We start from the raw sequence: 26683 nt of genomic DNA on the forward strand, positions 1-26683 counted from the left end.
TCACACCCAGTGGGACGTCGGTGACAATGATGACTATGAGAACCTTGGAGAGGAGGAAAGCAATGGATGTCGAGCGGGTCCAACATGATACTGTGAAAGTTCAATCCATAATGGATCCAACACAGTCGCGGGAGTCCAGTCCAAAGCGGATCCAACACAGCAGCGAGAGTCCCGTTCACAGCGGAGCCAGCAGGAAACCATCCCAAGCGGAGGCGGATCAGCAGCGCAGAGATGTCCCCAGCCGTTACACAGGCAAGCAGTACATGGCCACCGGATCGGACCGGACCCCCTCCACAAGGGAGAGTGGGACATAGAAGAAAAAGAAAAGAAACGGCAGATCAACTGGTCTAAAAAGGGAGTCTATTGCCTGTCTGCCAAAGTTAAATTATAATAACATGTCATAAATGCCTTGTCTGAATAGAGAAAACACATTTATGGATGTATGCAAAACTGCTTTATTTCCATGTCGAACATTTTCATACATCTGTCATGTAATAAATAGACAAAGCGAAGCAGGCTGATCGTTCAGTCCGCTTCCTATGCCGATTCTGCACTTTTACTTTCTCTCCACACCACAAAAACAACTTGTTTTCATAGAATTTACAATAAAAAACAAACAAAACCAAAGCTTGACACAAGCTAAAAAAATGTCCTGCTACAAGCTCACCGCTCGCAATCATACGGTTTACACAGCTCTCGGAGCTCTTGATGTGTGTAGCAAATCCCTGGGGAACAAAAATATATAGATTTATATAATATTCACAGTTAGCTTATGTACACACCTTAGAGAGAATTACAAAGCAAGACGGGAAATGAAGAGAAGACGTTTCTACAAGAAACAATCTTTCCAAAAGGTGGAGATGGAAACTTCCTGTACACAGTGGACCTTCTGTCTTTCCTCTTTTTTCTTATTTTCCATTACTTTAAATAAAATCATTTCTTTTACAGATTCCCTGATGTTTTTTTTTTCTCATATTCAGTCTTTTTTCTAGAAAATAATTCTTGAAGTGTGACCCCATGATGATGTAAAAAAAAAAAAAAAAAAAAGCTTGCAGATCTTCTGTACAAGTATACAATATACACATCACCAGATAGAAAAAACAACTCCATTGTTAAAGCAACCAGATGAAAAGTAATGTCAAACGTGGTCTGCAGGGGGCGATAAAGCGGGAAGTGCATTCATTATTATTTGTTTTTCAACACTGAGTAGTAATAATACAACATGAAGTCAGCTTACAAACACTTCATGCTTAAAATGTTTGTTTTTTTGTAGCTTTCAACATGACTGCTTGTGCACTGGAGCCTACAGGGGGCGCTGAATTGCACATTTTGGAACACTAATGGGACCAATACTCTTGAGAACACCATTATTGCATAAAATGCATCACTTCTTCACCAATACATGAAGTGATAGTTGTTGGATTTTTGTCTCTTTTTTTTTTGCCATTATTTAGCAAAAGTTGTGAAATTTGGTGCGACAAATGTTTAATCCTGATTCACACGAAGGATGTTTTGTACCAGACGGACCCATTTACCACGTTCGTGTCTTTGTGAGCAGCTGAAAATGTCGCAGAAGTGGCAGAGCTGCAATACTGCGCATTGTGGGAGACGTGGAAAGAAAACGAGGAAAATTAAACCAAACAAACTGACGTGTCGATTGAACAGCACCATAAATCGTAAACAATCAACATGTGACGAGTGCAGTAAAAAAGTGGACTTAATTGAGCGTCCCCCGGCAGTTCTCGGCACCACACAGGCAGGGGATCTTCTCGTCCTCGATGGGGAACTTGTAGTCGTACGTGATCTCCTCGCTCACGTTGATGGGCTGCCTCGAATAGATCACGATCTTCTTCTGCGATTCCACCGTGATGACCTTGGCGTAACAGTTAGGCTGGAAAACGAGGTCAAAAAAACCTAAGTGTAGGTAAGACACGCAGGTTGGGAGGAATGTGTTTCGTCTAACTTACGTTGCAGCTGTGGTTGATGAAGCGGGCGAAGTTGCCGCACTTGGTGGCATCGATGATGGTGTCGTGGTCCACGCTGAACATGTAGCTGCTGCCGATGCCCTCCTCCTCGTAGCGTTTCTCACGCATGTCCGCAATCACCTGCAAACGCAGCCAAGATGTATTCTTCCACTTCTCTATTGGACTGCACGGTCATTGTCACGCAATTATTACATCAATCAATACAGTAACTAGGCCACTGATCCGCATACAAAACAGTAGGGGTGTGGGGAAAAAATCGATTCGAATACGAATTGCGATTCTCACGTCGTGCGATTCAGAATCGATTCTCTTTTTTTTTTTTTTTTATCAATTCAACAAAACAATACATAGCAATACCATAACAATGCAATCCAATTCCAAAACCAAACCTGACCTAGCAACACTCAGAACTGCAAAAAACAGAGCAATTGAGAGGAGACACAAACACGACACAGAACAAACCAAAAGTAGTGAAACAAAAATGAATATTATCAACAACAGTATCAATATTAGTTGTAATTTCAGCATAGCAGTGATTAAAATCCCTCATTGACATTATCATTAGACATTTATAAAAATAAAACAAAAGTACAATAGTGTCACAGTGGCTTACACTTGCATCGCATCTCATAAGCTTGAGAACACACTGTGTCCAATATTTTCAAAAAAGTTAAAATAAGTCATATTTTTGGTTTGTTTAATAGTTAAAACAAATTTACATCTTTGCAATCAGTTGATAAAACATTGTCCTTTACAATTATAAAAGCTTTTTTTTTAAATCTACTACTCTGCTAGCATGTCAGCAGACTGGGGTAGATCCTGCTGAAATCCTATGTATTGAATGAATACAGAATTGTTTTGGATCGGAAAAATATCGTATTCGAATCGAAAATCGCATTGAATCGAAAAAAAAATCGATATATAAGAATCGATACTGAATCGAATCGTGGGACACCCAAAGATTCGCAGCCCTACAAAACAGTATTTCTGCCTGGAGAAAAAACTCTGAAAAAGATATTTGAGAGTTAAGAAATGTATACATGCAAACTTAACTACTTTTACCTAAGTGTGTCAGAGCTTTTCCCCCCATCACTCACACAAACACACCAGTAAAATGGACAGACATACGAAATAAGTGTCTCAAAGGTAGCAAACAACAGAAGTTATGATGCTTATTTTAAGATAATTAAGTGACCCTGTTGAGCTCCTAAAATATATATATATATATATATATATATATATATATATATATATATATATATATATATATACACAGTACATGCCCAAAGTTAACACATCAGAAAAGAAATGTCGTGCGTGTTGCTTTTCCTCTGCTTAGGGGAATATAAAATACATAAAAAGGAGCGGATCAGGTTCAGTTCAAACCTGACATTGCCAACTCCTGTTTAGATTAGTAAATATCCAATAAATGACGTACATTCTCACCTTCGACATGTGAAAAATCTTTTCACTAAAGTAAAACCAACGCTTGTTAGTTGTCACTTAACATGGATAGAAAAGAAAAGTGCGTCTTTAATCCACACTTGCCAACGCTCCCAATTTTCCCGGGAGACTCCCGGATTTCTGTGCCCCTCCCAAAAATCTCTTGGGGCTAACATTCTCCCGATTTTCTACCGATTTCCACTCAGACAACAATATTGGGGGCGTGCGTTAAAGGCACTACCTTTGGCGTCCTCTACAACCTGGCGTCACGTCCGCTTTTCCTCCATACAAACAGCGTGCCGGCCCCAGCCATGTAATATATGCAGCTTTTACACACACACTAGGGAATGCAAATCATACTTGGTCAACAGCCATACAGGTCACACTGAGGGTGGCTGTATAAACAACTTTAACACTGTTACAAATCTGTGCCACACTGCGAACCCACACCAAACAAGAAGGACAAACACATTTCGGAAGAACATCCGCACCGTAACACAACATAAACACAACAGAACATCCATCTTCTTCTGCTTATCCGAGGTCGGGTCGCGGGGTCAGCAGCCTAAGTAGGGAAGCCCAGACTTCCCTCTCCCCAGCCACTTCGTCCAGCTCTTCCTAGGGAATCCCGAGGAGTTCCCAGGCCAGCCGGGAGACTTAGTCTTCCCAACGTGTCCTGGGTCTTCCCCGTGGCCTCCTACCGATTGGACGTGCCTGAGACACCTCCCTAGGGAGGCGTTCGGGTGGCATCCTGACCAGATGCCCTAACCACCTCATCTGGCTCTTCTCAAATAATTAAAGGACCCGGATTTCCCTCGCCCGGACGCGGGTCACCGGGGCCCCCCTCTAAAGGCAGGCCCAGAGGTGGGGCACGATGGCAAGCGCCTGGCACAGCCCGAAGAGGCTCACCACTTATAAGAGGGGCCAAAGAGGTCGGGTGCAATGTGAGCTGGGCGGCAGCCGAAGGCAGGGCACTTGGCGGTCCGATCCTTGGATACAGAAGCTAGCTCTTGGGACGTGGAACGTCACAACAGAACAAATACCCAGAAACCCTTGCAGCACTAACTCTTCCGGGACGCTACAATATACAGCTACCGCCAAACCCCGCGCCCCTCGAATTCGGAAGTCTCAAGGTCTGCAAGTATGCCTTAATCAATCAAAGTTTATTGATATAACCCTTAATCATGAGTGTTTCAAAGGGCTGCACAAGCCACAACGACATCCAGGGCAAGAAAAAAACTCAAGCCTTACCTGTCGGATGTTTTGTCCCACGTATTCTATGACCATCTCGTCTGCGGCGATGGGCTCTAAAGCGAACAGACCCCAGTCGTGGATGTGCGACCTGCAGAATCGGATCTTCTTCTTACGGAACTGAAGGAACGAAAAGCAGGAGATTTGTCAGAATTTGTATTTACTCTCTAAAGAAAAACACAATGCTCACCTTCAGCTGGTTGAACTTCAGCAGGTCACTGTCGCACGCAAAAGACGACAACAGGCGCCGCTGTTCGGACCGCCGCTCCGAGCCCGCCCTGGTGGAGACGTGCACTTGTGCGGGGATGCTCATACCCTGCACACAAACTGTCTGTAAAATATCTCTTCATTTGGAAACATTGGCCATATTTCTCTACACTAAAGCCCACCTGTGTGTCCACGGGCGGCTCGTCCGACTGCAGCCGCGTGCTCTGAAGGTACTTGATCTTGTCCTTCTTGTCGATCTTGTAGTATCCCTCGCTTCTGGCGCAGCCCGTCATGTGATCCCTCATGCCGTCGTCTCGCCTCTTTTTCTTAATGCGGGGGATGTTGGTGGGTGCACGGAGGTCAAGGAAGGAACTCCAGTACATGGACCTGACAACTGTTTCCCAAAGCCCCCAGCAGGGGGAGGTACTAATAACTTGTATTCACTTCACCATCATGTCCGGGTCATTAAATAGGTCTGTTGTCATAGCGTTCTCGGCGTCATGTTGTCTTTTCCCAAGAAAAATGCCAAAATGCTTATGTTGTTTTAGGCCCGACCTGGGCAAATTAAGGCCTGGGGGCCACATGTGGCCCGTGAAACTTTTCAATCTGGCCCGCCAGACTATTTAAGATCTTTAAGATGGAAAGTTTAGCTGCCATTATAATGTGCAGTGATGTTTTCTAATGACCGCAAGTCTTGAACTATACAAAGTCTTTCAATGGTTCGAATCTGCACTTTTGCATAAAATAGTAGTTACTATGATAATCTGATTAGTTACTATGGTAACCTAAAGGACAGTATACACTCCCAGCACACATACTTGCCAAACCTCCCGATTTTCCAGGGAGACTCCTGAATTTCCGAAAATTCTCCGGAAATTCTCCCTAATTTCCACCCGGATAACAATATTGGCAGCATGCCTTAAAGCCATGGCCTTTAGCGTCCTCTACAACCTGTCATCACGTCCGCTTTTCCTCCATACAAACAGTGTGTGGTCAAGTCACATAATATATGCGGCTTTTACAGACACACATAAGCGAATGCCGGGACATACTTGGTCCACAGCCATACAGCTCACACTGAGGGTGGCCGTATAAACAACTTTAACATTCATACAAATATGCACCACACTTTGGACCCACAACAAACAAAAATGACTAACACATTTCGGGAGAACATCCGCACCGTAACACAACATTAACACATAAGAACAAATACCCAGAATCCCTTGCAGCACTAGCTCTTTCGGGATGCAACAATACACAGCCCCACTACCAACAAACCCCCCCACCCCATCTCCCGAATTCGGAGGTCTCTAGGTTGGCAAGTATGCCAGCACAGTCTCTTCACCCTCCTACCATCAGGCAGACAATACAGGAGCCTGAAAGCCAGGACTATGAGACTGACAAACAGTTTCTACCCACAGGCCATCAGGCTTGTGAATGCTAGCTCCCCCAGCTACTCCACACCCCCTTTTTTACTTTTATCTTTAAAGACAGCTACGATGACCACCCCCAAACTGTGAACCATCACTGTAGAAACTTTTCACCTTTGATCACTAAAGACACTTTTTAACTGCTGCTGTGACCCGTCCATCCATCCAGCCATTTTCTACCGCTTGTCCCTTTTGGGGTCGGTGGAGCCTATCTCAGCTGCATTCGGGCGGAAGGCAGGGTACACCCTAGACAAGTCACCACCTCATCGCAGGCTGTGACCAAATGTCACCTCCATATTTATACTGTTGACTGTGATTCAGAATGTGCAAAAATGTTTTGTTACTCACTGTGCCTTGTATAAAACATTTCTCATTTTTATTTTAGCTAAGTACCGTGTGACTTGTTGAAAGGTGGACTAGCAAAGTAAGATTTTAATTATATGACAAACAGTTTGTTTAACTGTCCATACATATATGACAATAAACAATCTTGAATCTTGAGTCTTGAATCTAAGTCACAGCAGCTCAGACGTGGGTGGGGAGCGTTTCTACGGAGTGTTTCCTGAGTGGTCAGCCCGAAAATGCGGGTGTCAGGGACAGACGCGGAAGGAGATTTTCACAACAAAGTTCTAAAGCTTAGTGATGTATCAGATATATCAGATTGTAGGTGGGGGTTTTTAACCTTTCCCGTTCACATTTTGCGGCGTCTGTTGCATTTTTGTTGTGTTTCGCTTGATTGTAAAATATGTCAATCGAGAGGGGGTTTGACTTTCATATGTGGTCAATATTCAGTGTTTTATCGGTCATAGTTAATATTGTAAATCCCACATTGTTTATTTTCATGTACATTCTGGGTGTCTCATTCCGTAAAAATACATACAATTCCATTACATGTTTTAGGGCGGTCTGTCATAAAGTTTTTAGCATTCAAACAGACATTATTGTGAGGTTTTGTATTAGTGTTCCTAAAAGTCAGTTATACCGGACCCCAGACACATTGTTTTTCTATAAAATTGGCCCCCCGCGTCAAAATAATTGCCCAGGCCTGGGTTGGTTTCACTTCACCATCATGTCCGGCTCAATAAATATGTCTGTTGTCATAGCGTTCTGGGCCGCATTTTGCCTTTTTTCAAGAAAAATGCCCCCTGCTTGCGTTGTTTTAGGTTGTTGGAACCGTTCAAGTCGTGAAAAGGATTAAAGTTTCCTCGGAATTCCTCGAGAGGTAATCAAGTAGGGTGAAAGAGTGCACGATTTTACGAAAAACCACAAGAAAAGTGCCACGCACTCCAGTCCAAGTTGAGAAACTTTGTGATCACTTGGATCACTTTGTTTATTTGATATACTTTTAACATTTAGTATTTCCCATTCAAGTGGTATCATTATTTGTATTTAAGCTTGTTTCGCATTTTTTAAAATGCATTTTTGGAACGGGTGTCTAAATAAAATAGATCAAATGGGACCACAATCTAAAAAGGTTAATGTTTTACCAAAGACAGCATTCATAAATGATGCTTTCAGCACATTCACAATGTTGACATCTATAGATTTTGTTTTGATAAACACGGGGAAAAACACGCAAACTGGCAAACGGCGCGTGCAACAAAAAGGCAACAAACATGGCAGTAGTTAAAGTTAAATCATGAAATGCAACCTAGCCCGAGCAAAAACGATGCGTATTTATCCAGGAGAGTCTTGATACCAATTTCCTTGACTCAGCCACACATTAAGAAGCTGTAGGCCTCCCTGCTTTTCAAGTTTTCATCGGTTCTGTCGTTAGAATGACATCTGACGCACCAGATAGTTTGATATGTCTGGGAACGCGACCGATGGATAATCTTTGATAGTCGACACATCTTTTTTTGATAACGTATAGAGCATGCCCGGTCGAATATTTGAACTGGGGGGCCAAATTTAGAGAAAAAAATGTGTCTGGAGCACTAATACAAAACCTCACAATAATGTCTGATTGAAAGCTAAAAACGTTATGACAGACCACATTAAAAAAATGAATGGAATTTAAATTTTTTTCACAGAATGAGACACCCAGAATGTACATGAAAATAAAGAATGTGGGATTTACAATATATGAACAATAAAATACTTGAATATTGACAACATATGAACGTCACACTCTTTCGACATATTTTACAATCAAGCGAAACGCAACAAAATGCAACAAACACCACCAAATATGAACGCGATGTATCTGATATCACTTTGCTTTAGAACTTTGTTGTAAAAAATCTCCTTCCGTGTCTGTCCCTGACACCCGCATTTCAGGCTCGCTCTGGAAACACTCTGTATAAACGCTCTCCATCAACATTGCTTGGTGCCTCGTCTGAACTGCTGTGACTTGGATTACCATAGTAACTTATTACATTACCATAGTAACTAGTATATCATGCAAACGCACAGATTCCAACCATTGAAATACTTTGTATAATTTAAGACTTATGGTGATTTGAAAACATCAGTGCACATCATAATGGCAGCTAGAGACCGGGCCTTAATTTGCCCAAGTCTGGTATATAGATAGATTCCATGGCATAGTTTGATTTTTTCCCGTCATATCTGCTTTTAACAGTGAAAATCTAAACCTTCAGTAGCCATGTTGGTTTGGTGGCCCACCACTTCGTTTACTTCCATTCAAAAGTCATGTGACGGAATACAACCTATTGATATTATGTACAATGGAATAATCAAACAAGGTGAAAGGATATAAGGATGGTTGACCCAGAGTGTGTCGTTGAGCCAGTCGTTGCCGTTATCCTGCTGCAGCATCTTGTCGTACGTGACCTGCAGCAGCCGGACGTCCTCTTCGTCGATGCCGCCGTTCCAGATGTCGTACAAGATGGTCATCTCCTCGAAGTCGCTGCGCCGTGAGAAGTACGAGCGTGTCGGCGTGGTGACGGGCGACAAGCTGTCGAGCAACAGCTCCTCCCAGTTGCGCCGCGCCCTCCTGGCGGGCTTCATGGGCACAGGGAGGTCCTCCTCGTAGGAGTGGAAGCCGTCTTCGGCTTCAGGCAGCAGCGTCTGAGGTTCTCTCATGCTGAAGTCCGGACTCGGGACATAGGGGGGTTCGGTGGACATGTCCTGCATGGCGACGTCCACGGCCGCAGTGGGGATCTTTTTTCCTTTGGGTCGTCCGGGTTTACGCTTGGACGAGATGCTGTCGAACATGTCGGAATCCTCCCCTGTGAGGCTGGCGGGAGGCTCCGCCGATAGGCTGGCTGCATGCTCGGTACCTGTTGATAAGGCTTGGTTAGGTAAGAGGCTGATAGGCGGCTCCTTAAATTGAGGCCTATCGTCCAGGCTCTCAGAGGAGATCTTCCGATTAAAAGGAAGCGCAGAGGGGTCGGGGAAGACAGGGGTGAAGGTTAAGTCTTTACCAGGAGTGCGAGGGACTCCGGCGCTAAGGACAGGAGACTGTGCAGGGTAGGAAAAGGGACTGCCAGGAATGTGAGGGGAGCTGAGCATTAGGCTGCTCCCCGTCAGCGGGGCGTCACTACCTGGGGTGTTGGGCACCGTGTCCGTGCTCTGGGACTTGCCCAGACTTCTGGCTCGTTCCATCAGGTCCCTGCCCGGCGTCCGGGGAATGTCCTCGTCCGTGGGGAGTCGGGCCCGTTGAGAGAGGTCTGGCAGAGGAGCGGAGGGCGGGTGGAGGAGCGAGCGACCTTCTACTGTCGGGTGAGGCGGGAGAGGTAGGTGCATTAAAGAGGCGGAGGCGGACCTGGGTGCGGCTGTTTTGGAATCGAGGTGGGACGGGGCTAATAGGCCCGGCTGAGTGGCAACCTCCTCAGGCTCTGCTTTACCTTTGGGTTTGCTCTCCTGGTCACTGTCAGGCAGGGCACCTGCTGGCGTGGAAGGCCGGAGCGTCTCCTCGGGTTCAGACTTCATGGTTTCCTCTTTGACTAAAAACCAAACCGTTTCAATCAAAATGTTTATTGAAGTGAGTTCTAACTTAGGAGGAAAGACTTACCCGGAACACCTTTAGGAGAAGGGGGCTTCAGGTCCTCTGGTACCTCGTCCTCAGGACTCGGAGGTCTGCGTTTAAGTTTGCTGCTTATCTCCTCCATAGCGTTTGTGGTCACCTCCTCAGGGGGAGGACTCAGTGGCTTGGAGTCCAACTCCTTTTTCTCTTCCTCGTCGGAGGACGAGGATGAAGACGAGGACGAGGACGAAGACGTCTTGGACACTTTCCCCTCATCATCATTTTCCACCTCCGAGTCCTCTTCTTCTGAGCTCAACTCATCCTCGGAGGAGTCCGAACTTGCCGACGAGGAGTCTGAGCTGCTTTTGGATGACACTGAACTTGCGGAGTCTGTGGGAAATGAAGCAAAAAGCCAGGAAAGCTTTGTGAATAAAACAAAATAAAATAAAGCAGGGTTTGCTACACATCTTAAAATGAAGCTCAGAAAAGTGTCATTTATGAGTTAGCTACAGTTGAGGCAGCTGCAAGTTTGATCATTTTGTTAAGATTAAAATGTTAGCACCAGGGGTGTCCTGATATAATATTAGTATCGCTTCGATATCAGCAAAAAACAAGTATGGAATGATATCGCCTCACATCTAAAATCTCCAACATTAGCTCTGATACAAACAGTCCTGCAACCCTAACCTGAACCCTTGTGCAAAGCTGGACAGCCAGTTAAGTCTAAGTCCTCCTATATAATGTTTTATTGAGAAATCTTACCAAGACTATTTTAACTTGTTCCATTGGCAGAAGTTATATTTGCTTTTAATGACATTATATTTAAGCTTTAAAATATAAGTGATCTTAAAATTAGCAATCCATTGTATTATTTACTAGTTTTGTAAAGTTTTGTATCTTGTATGGACAAACTTGTGGTGCTCAAAGGTAGTATTTTTTTCTCAGAATTTAGATTGCCAAAGAACAAGTTCTTAAGTGTCACTGAAAAAATACTATTTAGGGGATTATGACTTGTAGTAGGTTTGTTTAGATATTTTGACTACAAATTAGAAATATATACTTGGTGAGATTGTGAGTCTTTCCAGTGTACATTTTGATGAAAAACCGCCAAACGATTGGCACATCTCTAGTAATATTCGTCCTTAAATAGCAGTCTAAAACACACAATCCGTCTCAAACACGTGTCAAATAATTAAGTTGCATATTACAAAGGATTTGAGGGTAGAAGTGTGTTAGAATGTATCCAGTAACAAATGTGTCTAGCTCAAGTTACTGCGTCATGAGCATTCTTGTGCCCACTATTAACCCTCCACTTCAAAAGCTTTCATTTGTAATGAGGTTAATGTTTTTCATAACTACCATTGTTCTAATTTCACTTGATGAAGCTTTTTCAAACATTCCACACTACAATATAATAAAAGTTTCTATTTTCATTTGTGCTGCTATTGTATCGGACTATTATTGACCTATGAGAAAGTTAAAAAGGTCTATTGGGACTAGGGTTGTACGGTATACCGGTACTAGTATAGTATCGCGATACTAATGAATCAAAAACGTTCCTATACTCTGTTTGAAAAGTACTGGTTCACCATATTTATTTATTTTTTTACAGGCACGTTGTGACATTGCTGGTCTTACGAACAGAGGAGCATGTACGGCAGCGCACAATTACAGAGTCTTACAAAACAGACACAGTGTGTAGACAGAAAAGGGTGAACAGATGCATTTTGGCCTAAAAACCAAATATAAATGTGAAGTTATAAGACAAACACCCACAGGAAGAGGTGCTTTAAAACATGGCAAACTAGTTAGCGGCTAATGTCCATCCGCAATTGGCAGTGTTTTAGCTTCTTCTAAATCATTAATCCTCACCTCCATGGCGACAAAGTGCTTTTTTTTTACAAATATCATCCCTGCAGGACGGGGAATAGTTAAACATGCTTCACTACACACTGTAGGAGGATACGATAGCTCACCAGCTTCACAATGTAAACAAATGCCATGGGTGGATCTACACCTGACATCCACTGTAATGATACCAAATACAAGAGTGTATGTAGTCGATACTACTACGATTACGTCGATATTTTTTATTGTCACTTTTTTCCTTTTTTTAAAAAATTCATATCATATTCATAAACTCAGGAAATACGTCCCGGCACACAGGAGAACTTAAATTATGACCAATGTATTACCCAGTAACTACTTGGTATCGGATCGATACTTAAATTTGTGGAGGTGAAGTGAATTACATTTATATAGCGCTTTTCTCAAGTGACTCAAAGCGCTTTACATTGTGAAAGCCAATTTCTAAGTTACATTTAAACCAGTGTAAGTGGCACTGAGAGCAGGTGGGTAAAGTGTCTTTCCCAAGGACACAACGGCAGTGACTAGTATGGCGGAAGCGGGGATCGAACCCGCAACCCTGAAGTTGCTGGCACGGCCGCTCTACCAACCGAGCTATACCGTTTGGTATCCAAACAACAGAAGAGTAATTGATTATTACATTATAACAGAAGTGTAGATAGAAAATGTTAAAAGTGAAAATAACCGGATATTAACAGTAAATGAACAAGTAGATTAATAACATTTTTACAACTTGTCCTTTATAATGTTGACAAAATAATAGAATGATAAATGACACAACATGTTACTGCATACGTCAGCAGACTAATTAGATTCGATTGCAATAAGAAACATAGGTTTAATGTACACTAAGATTTTTTTGTTAAAATAAAGTCTATTTTTTGTGGTGCCCTTTATTTAGAAGAGTATCGAAATACATTTTGGTACCGGTACCAAAATATACCGTATTTTTCGGACTATAAGTCACAGTTTTTTTTCATAGTTTGGCCGGCGGTGCGACTTACACTCAGGAGCGACTTATGTGTGAAATCATTAACACATTACCGTAAAATATCAAATAACATTATTTAGCTCATTCACGTAGGAGACTAGACATATAAGATTTCATGGGATTTATCGATTAGGAGTGACAGATTGTTTGGTAAACATATAGCATGTTCTATATGTTATAGTTATTTGAATGACTCTTACCATAATATCTTATGTTAACATACCAGGCACCTTCACAGTTGGTTATTTATGCCTCATATAACGTACACTTATTCAGCCTGTTGTTCACTATTCTTTATTTATTTTAAATTGCCTTTCAGATGTCTATTCTTGGTGTTGGGTTTTATCAAATAAATTTCCCCCAAAAATGTGACTTATACTCCAAAGCGACTTATATGTTTTTTTCCTTCTTTATTATGCATTTTCGGCAGGTGCGACTTATACTCCGAAAAATACGGTAGCTATCGAGACAACCCTAATTGGGACACCAGGAGTTAGCACTAAAGCTCACATAGCTTTGATTGTGAGGAGGCTACTGAACGTGCAGTAGAAGACGGAAAAACAGCATTAACAGAATATGTGTAGAAGACTAGACTAGACTTCCTTTTTATTGTCATTCAAATTTGAACTTTACAGCACACATAAGAACGAAATTTCGTTACATAAGCTCATGGTAGTGCAGGATAAAAAAAAGCAACAAGGTGCATATATAATTAAATAAATATATATAAATTATGTATAAATATATATATATAAATAAATAAATAGATTACTGTACAGATAAATATATTGCACTTTTCACATGCGCCCACGTTTATGGATGTATGTTATATTGTCTTTTTTATTCCAGCGAGTTAATCCATTTTGGAGGGAGTTGAGGGGATAATAAAAAGCATCTTATAAACAAAGTACCGTCATCTGAGGAATCTGACGATGCACTCTCACTGGATGATTCTCTGCCAGCCTCCTCGCCGCTCTGCAAAAACAAAAGGAGTACATGAACAATGTGTCAGGTGTACCAACCGCGGCCATCATAGAGTAAGCGGGCTGACTTTGCTTGGTGACAGCCGGTCAGCGGGCTCTCTTTCGTCAGGCTCCTCCTCTCGGTCGCCCAGTGACTCCTCCTCTTTCCCAGAGGTGTCCACCTCCTCCTCGCCCTCGCTGTCAAGTTCCAGCGGGCGGGAGTGTCTTCGCTTGGCCGCGATACCGTCGGGGCACATCTTGGAGTTGTCCAAGGGGAGCTCCGCCGGGTCTCTCTCCCGGTCTGACGGAGAAAAACAGCAACAACATGAACAGGTGTGGACGCGTATCGAGTATCAACATTGATTGGAGAAGGGAGGGGTGCGGGGGGAGTTACCCTCATCCTCCAGCTCGTCTTCCAACGGAGTGGAAGGTCGTGCTCGTTTGTTCTCGCCCGCGTTGACAGCTTCAGGTGGGTCCTTCCTTTTGACCTGCACACAGTGTTTGAACGGTTAACACCAAAATCTGCAGCCATGTTGGCCAGCGATAACAAAGCTCCTTGGACTTAAGACCTTGAAGGACGGCAACCGGATGGCTCCTCGCAACCCGATTCCCAGGCCCATTCCCTCATAGCCGAGCACCTCGCCCTTGTTCCAGTTCTCGAGAAGACTTGAACTTATGGTCTCTTTAGGCTTAGGTCTTTCTTCTTCCTTCCCCTCAGCACCTTTGATTGGAGTCAAGGATGCCTGGGGAAAGATGTCGAGTTTCATTATTTCCAAGACACTTTTTTTGCTTTTACATACAGTACAGGCCAAAAGTTTGGCGACACCTTTTCATCATTCAATGCGTTTTCTTTATTTTCATGACTATTTACATTGTAGATTGTCACTGAAGGCATTAAAACTATGAATGAACACATGTGGAGTTATGTAGATACCAAAAAACAAGTGAAATAACGGAAAAACAGGTTTTGTATTCTAGTTTCTACAAAATAGCAAGTAGCCTTTTTTTTTTTTTTTTTGTCATGAAAAAGGGACATTTTTGTCATGAAAAAGGGAGGTTTTTGTGATTGGTGCACTAATTGTAAGTGTATATCGTGTTTTTTATGTTGATTTAATAAAACAAAATATATATATATATTTTTTTTTTAATAAAAATGAATAAAAAATTATTCTGTGGCCCGGTACCACTGCTCTAGAGCACTAAGATCTTCTGAGACCAATCTGTTAGTGGTTCCCAGAGTAAACTCAAATCAAGGGAGAGCATCATTCAGTCACTATGCAACAAATAGCTGGAATAAACTTCCTAAAGATGTCAGACTTTCCCCAATTCTGACTACCGGTACTTTTAAAACTAGACTGAAAACTTTTATGTTCACCTTAGCTTTTAAGCTAAATCTTTTAATCTTTTAACTTTTAATGTCCGCACTCTTTTTTTTCTTATTGTCTGCATTTTAATTTTGCTTTTATTTTCTTTCATTTCCCTTTGTTGTCTGTGAAGCACTTTGAGTCTGCCTTGTGTATGAAAAGTGCTATACAAATAAAGTTGCCTTGCCTTGTGTTACTGATATATTATATTATATTTTTACACTCAGCAACAGTCACTTTTTGTTTGAATATCTATTTATACGTATTGCAATCACTTAGTCAGCAATATATATTATTTATTACTTATTCTTAGTTTTTCCATTAGGTTTTACTCTAGGTACTGTATGTAAAAATCTGCACTGCAACCACTATTTCCCCATTGTGGGATAAATAAAGTCTATCCTATTGTAATTTATTTTTATTTTGTTACAATTTAATTGACTATAGTAGGTTTTAAAAATGAATCAAAATCTAGTCCAACATCAAACTTAACATGCACACCAGATCAGAAACAATAATCGAAACGAGTCAAAAGAGAAATTGCTGACTAGTCAACGATCAAAATAACCTACTTTTAATACACTGATTGTGAGACTTTTTTGGAATTATTGGAAAATTGTTTAAAATGGGATCTTGGAATGTACATGCACAGCCAGTATTTTAAGATGGTGACAGTATGACAAGGAACACAACTTACCTTTGCGGAGTGTTCCTTCTTCTCCCACCATTCATCAAACGCTCGAAAAGCCACCACCTCCACCATTTTACGGTTAAGGTCTCGCTTCATGATGGCTTTCAGTTCTTTGACAATGACCTGGAGGACACCTTCGATGGTGGCTTTGTGTGGATCCTCCTTTTTAGTCTCATAACCAGGAGGAGGGACGGTTGGGTTGAACTTGGGCATACTGGGATGCTGCCACGGCTGCCCGGGCGCCCCCGTCGGACTTCCATGCGCAGCAGCCCCCATGGACAAATGTGGATAGGGTCCGGCAAACGCCGCGCTATCCACGAAATGCGGATAATGATAAGGGCCTCGAGTCTGTGCCATGCGACTCAGCATCTGCTGCTGCATCTGGAAAGACATGGGGACCGTGCTCCACTGTTCCCACCGCAGACAGTTCATCAGCTCCATTTGCACCAGCGGAATCATGCCGGGCGGGTAGTGGGCCATATGTGGCAGCATGTGCGGGTGCACGCCGGGGTGAGCAGCCATGTGGTGCCCCGGCAGGGTCGTGTGGGCTAGGTGATGGGGGATGGCGAAGCCCGCCAGGTGGGGATATCCGGCGGGATGGATGGCTAGGGTCTGGAGGGGGGACACGGCGGAGTTCACGACGATGCCTTTGCTACAGTCGCCGCCGCTGATTGGCGTGCCGGGCATCTCGTCATCCGAGATCTCCATGTCTTCTCCTGACGACTGATGACTCTGCGCGACAAGGAAAGAGCGGTCATCTCTCTCGCGTGAGACTTTTTATTAGGGTTGTCAAACGACTGAAATGTCGAATTTAGATTAGTCAAAAGGTTGCTGAAGATTAATTTAGATTAATCACAATTAAATATATATTTTTTTAATCTGCTACTAAAGAATGTACAACAGTTCTTCTCAACTAAAGAGGAGCAATATAACCTTAGAGGAAAATCGAATTTAAAACATTTGTATGCACGTACAACACTTACAACCTTTAGCATATCAGTATGTGGAATTAAATTATGGAATGGATTAAGTAAATAAGTAAAGAAGTTAAACATTGTACTGATATGATCCAGTTTAAGAGGTTGTTCAAATTAATAGTGCTTACAAAGTACAAAGAAGAATTATGACAAATACTTTCAACCTTATTGAAAATAAGATATCCATCATCTCAGTATGTTAATAATGACTGACTTAATTAATTACATATTACAAAACTGTTGTATTACTCACTCACGGATGTCATTTTACTATAAAAAGGTCAGTAAATGAATGTATGTATTTGTAAATGCTCTGAAGTGGGAAACGGGTAGGATTAAATAAGCTTTGCTTCTTCCTACTCCTTTTCGGACATGATGTAAAGAGAAATAATATGAAATTGTGTGATGTTTTTATGCTGTGTGTTCATGTTCGAAATAAACTAAAATAAATAAATAAATAAATCTAAATTAATTGTGTTTCAGATTGGATTACTTTTTTTTTTAAAACAAACAATTAACATTAATGTTATTAACATGGTCTTTTGAGATAGAAGGGCTTGGTGAAAAGAAAACTCCTTTCCAGGGATGTAATGATATGAAATTTTCCTATCAAGGTTGTCATTATTATTGCGGTGATGTTGAATGTGCTGAAAAAGTACCTGCGCGCACACTGACATCTTTTAATTAGGTTGTATTGTTTTAAATAACTAAAATCAATACATTATATACTATATTGGCAAAAGAAACATGAAATATTGTTCTGCCATTTTAAGAGCAATATTTTTATTTGAGTGTCTGAATATTTTTATCTTCTTCCATCTTAATTTGTAAAATGTTTCCTTTTTTTGTTTTTATAAAGGCAAATTGAGTGTACCCTTGGCTTCCTTTACTGTTTATGACATTGCACGAGTTCATTTCCTGCTGCAGACACAATCCGTCGGAGTTTATAAAGTGGTTAAAAAAAGAAAAACATCTCCGCCTGTGTCATATTTTTTTGAGCATAGATTGATCACTCCGTTCTAAGACAGCACAGGTAAAATGTACACAATTCAATATCTTAGTTACTCAGACAGTAATGTGTTTATACAAGTTTATAATGGGGAATATTGTTTCTTAATGAGGACAGACATTAATGTGTCTTGTATTCATGTTAGCATTTAAGATAGCTAATGAGCTAGCACTAGTCCAGGGGTGTCAAACTCATTTTAGCTCAGGGACCGCATGGAGGAAAATCTGTGCACACGCGGGCCAGACTATTAAAATCATGGCATTGAAACTAAAAAATAAAGACAATTTCTGATTGTTTTCTTTGTCTTTCTTTGGCCAAAAAGTAAAAAAACACATTATGAAAATATTACAATAAAAATATTTCCAAAAAAATATCGGCAGCGGTAAAGTTTAGATCCATGGAGAAATGAAGAAAGTGAATGAATGTTTATGACTGAATACATTCATATATGCGTAAAAATGTGTTTTATTTTGTATTTTTTTTTTTTAAAGATTCAAGTAACGTTTATGACAACCTTTTTCCTAAACACAATATATAATGTGAGATATAACAGGATAATGCATACATTTATCATCGTAGTGGTTTGTGTTGTGGTTTGTGCAGCCCTTTGAGACATTAGTGATTTAGGGCTATATAAGTAAACATTGATTGATTGATTGATTGATTGAAAATGCTTACAAAAAAGTGGGACCCCAACAATGTACTGTGGGACCCCATTTTTATGACTTGATTTTGAGAATTCCTAGCACCAACACTGTTCAGAGTATTGGTGCGTGCAAAACAACAGCAGCAGCCGGCTGTGGCCTGCGGGCCGGTTCCGATACTAATCAAATATCCCTTGCCCATAGATAATTCATTCACGGGCCAGTTCTTGACTTTGACTTTGACATGTAGGCGTCAGTCAGTCCATGAGTTTATCAAAGTGTAGTTATCAATCACAGTTTTTTGATAATTTAATTAAAAACGGTAATAGGGTATAACTAACCATCGAGAGTTTTACCGTTGTATGAATGAATGAATGGTTTATTTTGAGCCATGCAAAAAAACAAAAGAATGACATAAAATACAAAAGAAATATTTATATATATACATTATTTTTAAACCTACATTAAAAACATTACATGTGACTAATCTTTTGTAGATGTCAAGATTGGCTCAAAGGGGAGTGGGAAGAAGTAAACTTATTAGGTCCCACCCCTATACATATACAATATATATATACACAATATATAATACAATAATATATATCATATAATTCAATTCAGTGCTTGCTGTGTAGATGCTATATATTATCTATATATAATACAATTAAATTCACACACACTTACATATATACATATGTACACACAAATATACACAACACACACATCTATACACATACATACATACAATTTACATATATATACACAACAAACACATCTATACACATACATACATATACATATATATATATATTTATATATATATATATATATACACACATATACATGTACATATACATACATGCAATACATACCAATACACACATAATCACATACATATACCCAAAATACACACATATCCATCATATATATATACACACACACACACACACACACACACACACACACACACACACACACACGAATAATACCCATCCCAACTAATTTGTTTACAATTTGTAATCATATTTATAATGGATTATTCACATTCATTTTGACAACACTAAGGTTAGTGTTGCAGAGTAAGATGTAATGTGCTTCAACGTTATTCTGACTGACATACAAGAAGATGTCAGGTCAAAGACTTGAAAGAGGATGTCATATAGGAAAAAAAGAACAACTTCGTTTCTCTCAGGGCTGAGTGTGCTATTATGAGCGTCCGAGAGGGCACGAGACGAAGAGTATGCGAAAAGGAGATTGCACCGAGTGAGAAATTTAAGATTGTCGAGAGGGGAAGAGGTATGTCACCCTTCCTGTTCACAATCTTGAATTTGAGATGTTAGTAAAAGTGAAGCACCTGTTGCTCATTTATATGCCACCAAAATGGGCACAGATCCTAGATCAAGATTGAACCCGTACATGCTTGCTGAGGACAACCGACAAGAGTGACCCGTGTCTCCGGTCAAGCAAACTGTTTGCTCAGGCACTAAACATCGACCCGAAACAGATAAGTCAGCGATGCAAGAGCTGTATCATTAAAAAAAGGATTCCCAGTTGGAACCATTGCGAAAGTAGTGAACGTGAGATTGGCGCGGGAGTGGCATCCTTACACAAATGATGTTTGCTTTGCAATAACTGAAAGGTGAGAACATGCGCGGCGGCGGCCTATTCTGACTGACGGGCTCAGGCAGAGGCAGGAAGCGTGCCGCTCAATGGGGCCAACAGCAAAATCTGTCCTCCTTTCCGAATGAAACAGGAAGCAAGACTAGTATTTCATTCCTCAATTTCACATAAGCCAAAGTGTGCAGGACCTCAGAAGGACAGAAGCTCCTGTTTAACTCCAAGGTAAACTCTATTTACACACCTAAACATGTTTAATCTGTCTTGGCACATTTAAAGACGCTAAACATGCTTTATGTGAAACCCGAGATTGCTTTACAAGACTGAACAAGGAGCACGAAATGAAAAGGGAAAGTGTACTACTAGTACTTGAAACCAGACTTAACTTCCTGTGACCTGTCAATATCGTCTCTTAGAGCAGGCCTGCAGGGCAATTATTTTGCTTCGGGGGGCCAAATTTAGGGAAAAAAATGTGTCTAGGGGCCGGTATATCTATTTTTAGGAACACTAATACAAAACCTCACAATAATGTCTGGTTGCTAAAAACGTTATGACATGCCGCCTTAGAAAACGAAATGGAATTTTAATTTTATGACTGAATGAGACACCCAGAATGTACATGAAAATAAAGAATGTGGGATTTACAATGTTAACTATGAACGATAAAACACTGAATATTGAGAACATATGAATCACACCTGCTCTCGATCGACATTTTACAATCAAGCGAAACGCAACAAAAAAGCAACAAACACAGCGAAATATCAGCACGAAAAAAAACAAAAAACATCTACAATCGGATACATCGAATACATCACTAAGCTTTAGAGCTTTGTTGTAAAAATCTCCATCCGCATCTGTCCCTGACACCCGCATTTCAGGCTGGCCGCTCTGGAAACACTTGTGAAATGCTCCCCACCCACACTGCTCAGTGCCTCGTCTGAGCTGCTGTGACTTAGATTACCATAGTAACTAGTAAAAGCGCAGATTCCAACTATTGAAATACTTTGTATAGTTCAAGACTTACGGTCATTTGAAAACATCACTGCACATCATAATGGCAGCTACAATTTCCATCTTAAAGAGCTAAAAGAAATTATATGGAAATGTCCGGCGGGCCAGATTGAAAAGGTTCATGGGCCCCGAGCCTCAATTTGCCCAGGTCTGTTTTAGAGACTTTAAAGTTTAAAATCAAACTGTGTTTTAGGCTCACACTCCATCAAGTGTCCAAAATGCGGCCGTTTTTACCCACAGCTTGTTTTTTATTGGCCCTCAGCATGTCTTAAAAATAAAACACATTTATTATTAATCAAATATTACATTAACTGGCTTTGTCATCTATAACCCAAAGCGCAGATATTTTGTTCGGATAGTTAAACGTGTATATAGTTTGTTCTTAATATATTTAATGCATAAAATGTGTCAAAGTGTGAGTCTTCCAGGTTTTGTATGCGGACCTCATTGGGAATAATTTGGGACATCCCAGCACTACAACACAGTAAAACTTATTGTCACAACTCCTGTTGCTGAGTAGGGATGTTCAAATATTACAACATTTGTAAATCAGTCACTCTCTTTCTGCGTCAATCAAAACCAGGCATTATTATGTCTGCTAAGTGTTTGGTGAATGTTGTGTAAAAATGTCTTACCGTGTCCATTTTGTCTGTTTCCGCATGGCCTTGAGGATGCTCATCTTTAACCTCACTGTTCATTTTCTCGTGGACAGGAGAGACGATTCTCTTCACCAGGGAAGCGGTACCGGGAATCGGCTCGTCCTCGTCCGAATCGGGCAGCGGGGTCGGACTGATGTCCTCCAAGCCTGTGCTACAGGGACGGGAGTTTTGCGTTCCACCCGTGTACGGGGGAATGGGGGAGAGCTGTGAGGACGAGGAGGAAATGGGACTTCCCTCCATTCGCACCTCAGTGTCCGAGATCTGCTCTGCCAGGAAGGGCAGCAGTTTAGTCCTTTTTTCCTTGAGGAGCATCTCGATGCGCGAGTCCAGGCTGTTGCGCTCTGCGTCCGGGGCCGGGGAACCAGGTGAGGGGCAGTGTTCGGGCGTTCGGGGGGGTGGTGTGGTTGGTTGGGGACCGGGTTCGGGCGGGGGTTCTGGAATGGGAGGCGTTTCAGGTCCATCCTTCACGGGAAGAAAGTCTGTGGGTGCTGCCGGGGGCGGCTGTGGGGGTCTGTGGTACTCACTCTCCCTTTGGGCTGGGTGATGAAACGCGGGTTCTGATGGTGGGAAAGCGGGTGGCATGGGAGCCTGGTAGGGCGAGAAAGCCGACTTGAAGTTTGAGGTAGCAGGGGTAGGCGGTGTGTACGTGAAAGATGGGGTTGTAGGCGGTGGTTCCGGCGGTGTGAGGTGCTGCTGTTTAAAAGGCGATTGCTCCGATGTCGTGCTCCGATACATGTTGCTACGATACTGAGGCCTCTCCGGTCGGCGGTTGTACGCATCCTGGAATTTGCTCTCATGTCTTCGGGTCTTGTAGCTGCCAGAACTCTCCGTACGGCTGGACTGGTAGGCCGGTGTGGACTGGCGACTGGAGTAGCTGGAGTCTTGAGAATAGGGCGTGCCTGCCTGGCGCGGGGTCCCCTGCGACTGGGGCGTGTCCTGCCTTAGGCTGGAGTAGCCCGTCTCCAGAGACAGCGGCGTGGTGGAACTGCTGCTGGGCGGCGCTGGTCCTGATGCCGTAGACTGGCTGCTTTCGGATAACCTACCGATTGGCTTGCATGCCTTGAGAGGGAGGGGACAAACAAAGTTGGGGTTAGAAGAGAAGATATCGGGACCCATACAACACAACAATTATTTATTATATAATAAATTAGGAGGTAATGGTACATGTATTTGTGTTCAGATTTTTTGGGATGTACGAAAGAGGGTCATACAGAGTTTTCACGCAGAACAGAATCGGGTCAAGGCTCTTCCATCGTGTAAAGTCTCCTATTTGGGAACGCATTACTGTCCCAGTCAAAACAGACTAAGACATGTTGACAAGTAGAAAGCAGCTGCGAGCAGTTCTTGTATGTATATAGTAAAAACCATTAAAGCGGTTTACACAAAACCAGAGTAGTTGCATTTTGTTCCCTTACTGTACCGAAAATGAACTGAAGTATGACCTTAAAAGCGAGGTATGCGCCGAACTGTGGTTATGGCTTAGTTACATCCTTCCTGCGAGCTGCCATGTTGGTTGAATTTACCCTCATTGTTTTGCAGTAAATAACAATAAAATACAGAATCAATGAAGATCAGATTTTCTGTGGATGCATAATAAATTAAAATGACTTCCTATGCGATTTTGTATGCTTAATAGTTGGACCATTAGAGGAAGGATCATATAAAAGAAATGGAAACATCATATAAAAAACACACCCATTTGATGCAAAAAGTGGAAAAGTTGCACAAAAAGCAAACACGCTTTGGCAGAGGTAAAACATTAACTAGTGGATGGGAGGATCAGGGCTGGGCACGTGTGGGGGGATCTCACACTGTGAGACCAAAGTGCATTTTTTAAAGCCCCTTTGAGATGTAACTCCTTAAAAGAGAGGCAAACAAGAATCGGTCTCCTCCACCACCTGTGTTCACTGGTTGGAAAAAAAAAGGGCATTTCAGGATAAGCACGTCTGCTGAGCTCAGCAATTCACACTGCGACAAGTGTGAAAACCCAAACAAAAACTATTGGAAGTGTCATGTATCATCCCCAACCCCCAATTTACCAGTAAGGCTTCCGCCAGGCTTCGAGGAGAGACTTCCAAGGCTTCCTCCGCGCCGACAGGCAGAGTCCGCGGAGTGTAGCTGCCGTTCATCAGGAGCTGAAAGTACCTGAGGCGATTCTCACCTGAGGAAAGGCAAAAGGGATATAATTGCAGAATCGTGAAGAGGCCATTGTTGGAGATAAACTGGCATTGTTAAAACAACGGGGAAGCAGCTGATGGGAAAAAATAGCTATTTTATAATGAGACATTGTCCAAATATTTGTTGTAATTTACAGTGGTGTTCCTGAAATGTACAGTAAGCTATGCTACCAATAAATTGACTCAATGCAGCGGCTATGTAAACGAGAGAGGACACTGACAGGTTGTTTAAGTGTTTGTTTACATGTCTGAAATTAGGCACACTGGGAGGAGAGGGTACCCTCAGCGGTGGGCTTGAGGGAGAAGGGATTACAATTCAATGAAATTCAATTACCCTCCCAAGCAGAGGAGCTAACCACGTGACAGATGTGGCCCCAAGTAAGGCGGACTTTTCATACGCTGCCAGCTGAAAGTTGTCACCCGGGAATTTACCTTTGGGGTCGAGCTCCACGTGGATGATGGTGCCCATCACAGACGTGTTGTGCAGCGACTGCACGGCCACTTTGGCGGCTTTGACGTTCTCAAAAACCACTTTGGCGATGCCCAAGTGCTTTTTGTTCTTGGGGTTGTAGAGGATCTCCACCTCCTCGATTTCCCCAAACTTCTTGCACATGTCGCTGAGGAAGCCCTCCCGGATGTTGTCATTTAGGCGGGCGAATGTCACCTCCTTCGGGGGCACAGGGCCGATGTAGCACTCGTCGATCTTGGAGGAAGAGTTTGAAAAAGCAGAGGAGGGCCGTAAGTTTGGAAAAGGGGGTATGTGACAAAACCAGTACTCTAAAGCAAATAATTTAAAGGGTACCTATCATGCAAAACCAACTATTCTTACCTATTTTTGTCTATTTGAAATCTGCTTATATCCTGAAAATTGTACATCAAACCATGCAGGCATGGCGGAGATATTTCTGAAACAATCTTGCCTTCCTTTATACGTCCTCCAAATGAGCTGTTTGTAATTTGCCCAATATGTGATGTCAGTGGATATCTCCACATATGGTAGGAATTTACCCAAAAAGCTTTGTGTGGGTCCACCTTTGTAGTCTGACGCTGTTGTAGGTAAGTTCCTTCTTTTTCTCTATACTTTTGTTGTGGGGCAGACTGGCTCCTACAGGCACATGCATCCTCCACTGTTGCCATTTCTAATACAAAATAGTGTATAATTTCACCTTACATCTGTCAATAGACTCCATATGGAAGTACTAAAAAGTGCAGGCATGTAAATAAGAGCGCCAGCAAAACGGTGCATTCTGAAGAGACGGTCAGAAAGTGGCTTGAAAATTGTCTGTAAAACATCCATCCATCCATTTTCTACCGCTTATTCCCTTTCGGGGTCGCGGGGGGTGCTGGCGCCTATCTCAGCTACAATCGGGCGGAAGGCAGGGTACACCCTGGACAAGTCGCCATCTCATCGCAGGGCCAACACAGACAGACAGACAACATTCACACTCACATTCACACACTAGGGCCAATTTAGTGTTGCCAATCAACCTATCCCCAGGTGCATGTCTTTGGAAGTGGGAGGAAGCCGGAGTACCCGGAGGGAACCCACGCATTCACGGGGAGAACATGCAAACTCCACACAGAAAGATCCCGAGCCTGGATTTGAACCCAGGACTGCAGGACCTTCGTATTGTGAGGCAGACGCACTAACCCCTCTGCCACCGTGAAGCCCGTCTGTAAAACATGATCTATACAAAATTTTGACTCAAGAACCACCATTACATGACATGAAGACCACAAGGAAGTGTTTTAAATGTACAGAAAACATAATATGACCCTCTTTAAGCAGAGGTGCAGCAGCTTGTGAAAAATAAAAAAAAATAAAAAAACTTGTGTGAGAGTAAACAGAATCAAAGAAGCAAACAACCCCACAAAATAGAATATCTAGTTATTTCCATTAAGGATCTTTGACTATTGCTTCTCTGGAGTAGTTCCTTAAAAAGAGTGGGACGATGCAGTCATATGTATGGTAATTTTTTTCTGAATCACCTTTAAAAATACACAGATCGTTTATGTGATAGATAATAAAAAACAGCAAAGCGCTACTGTCATTTTATGGATCTTTGACTAGTGTTTTGCAGTAGGTCCACAAAAGTAGAAGGACACTCCTGTCACATAGAAGATCTTTGATGAGCCTTTTGTTTTGCAGACGGACCATAAAAACTGTAATGAGCGCCTTCCATCCATCCCAAATTTTTCCACCGCTTGTCCCTTTCGGGGTCGCGGGCGGTGCTGGAGCCTATTTCAACTGCATTCGGGCGGTAGACGAGCTACACCCTGGACAAGTCGCCACCTCATCGCATGGCCAACACAGATAGACAGACAACATTCACACTCACATTCACACACTTGGGACAATGTATCATATAAAAACCAGCACAATATTTTGAAGATTTTGACCAGCATTGCTTGAAGTGGTTCCTTAAAAACAGCAGTGTTACTGTCAAATAAAGGATCTTTGA

The 26683-nt window shown here is 42.1% G+C and overlaps 1 protein-coding gene across 1 annotated transcript in view; it reads right to left on the minus strand.

Moving 5' to 3' along the window:
• Positions 1-431: 431 nt before the first annotated feature.
• Positions 432-26683, minus strand: part of setd1ba (SET domain containing 1B, histone lysine methyltransferase a) — a 31222-nt gene continuing 4970 nt past the window's right edge. The window contains 15 exon segments of the mRNA XM_061875785.1: positions 432-1891; positions 1968-2105; positions 4680-4799; positions 4870-4995; positions 5069-5235; positions 9040-10230; positions 10299-10640; positions 14019-14082; positions 14159-14370; positions 14464-14557; positions 14639-14812; positions 16131-16856; positions 22021-23103; positions 24084-24205; positions 24654-24924. Coding sequence (XP_061731769.1) covers positions 1718-1891; positions 1968-2105; positions 4680-4799; positions 4870-4995; positions 5069-5235; positions 9040-10230; positions 10299-10640; positions 14019-14082; positions 14159-14370; positions 14464-14557; positions 14639-14812; positions 16131-16856; positions 22021-23103; positions 24084-24205; positions 24654-24924 — 5004 coding nt within the window. The 3' untranslated portion in view covers positions 432-1717.

Source organism: Nerophis ophidion, linkage group LG17, assembly GCF_033978795.1.
Source record: "Nerophis ophidion isolate RoL-2023_Sa linkage group LG17, RoL_Noph_v1.0, whole genome shotgun sequence".
In the NCBI taxonomy this organism is placed as follows: Eukaryota; Metazoa; Chordata; class Actinopteri; order Syngnathiformes; family Syngnathidae; genus Nerophis; species Nerophis ophidion.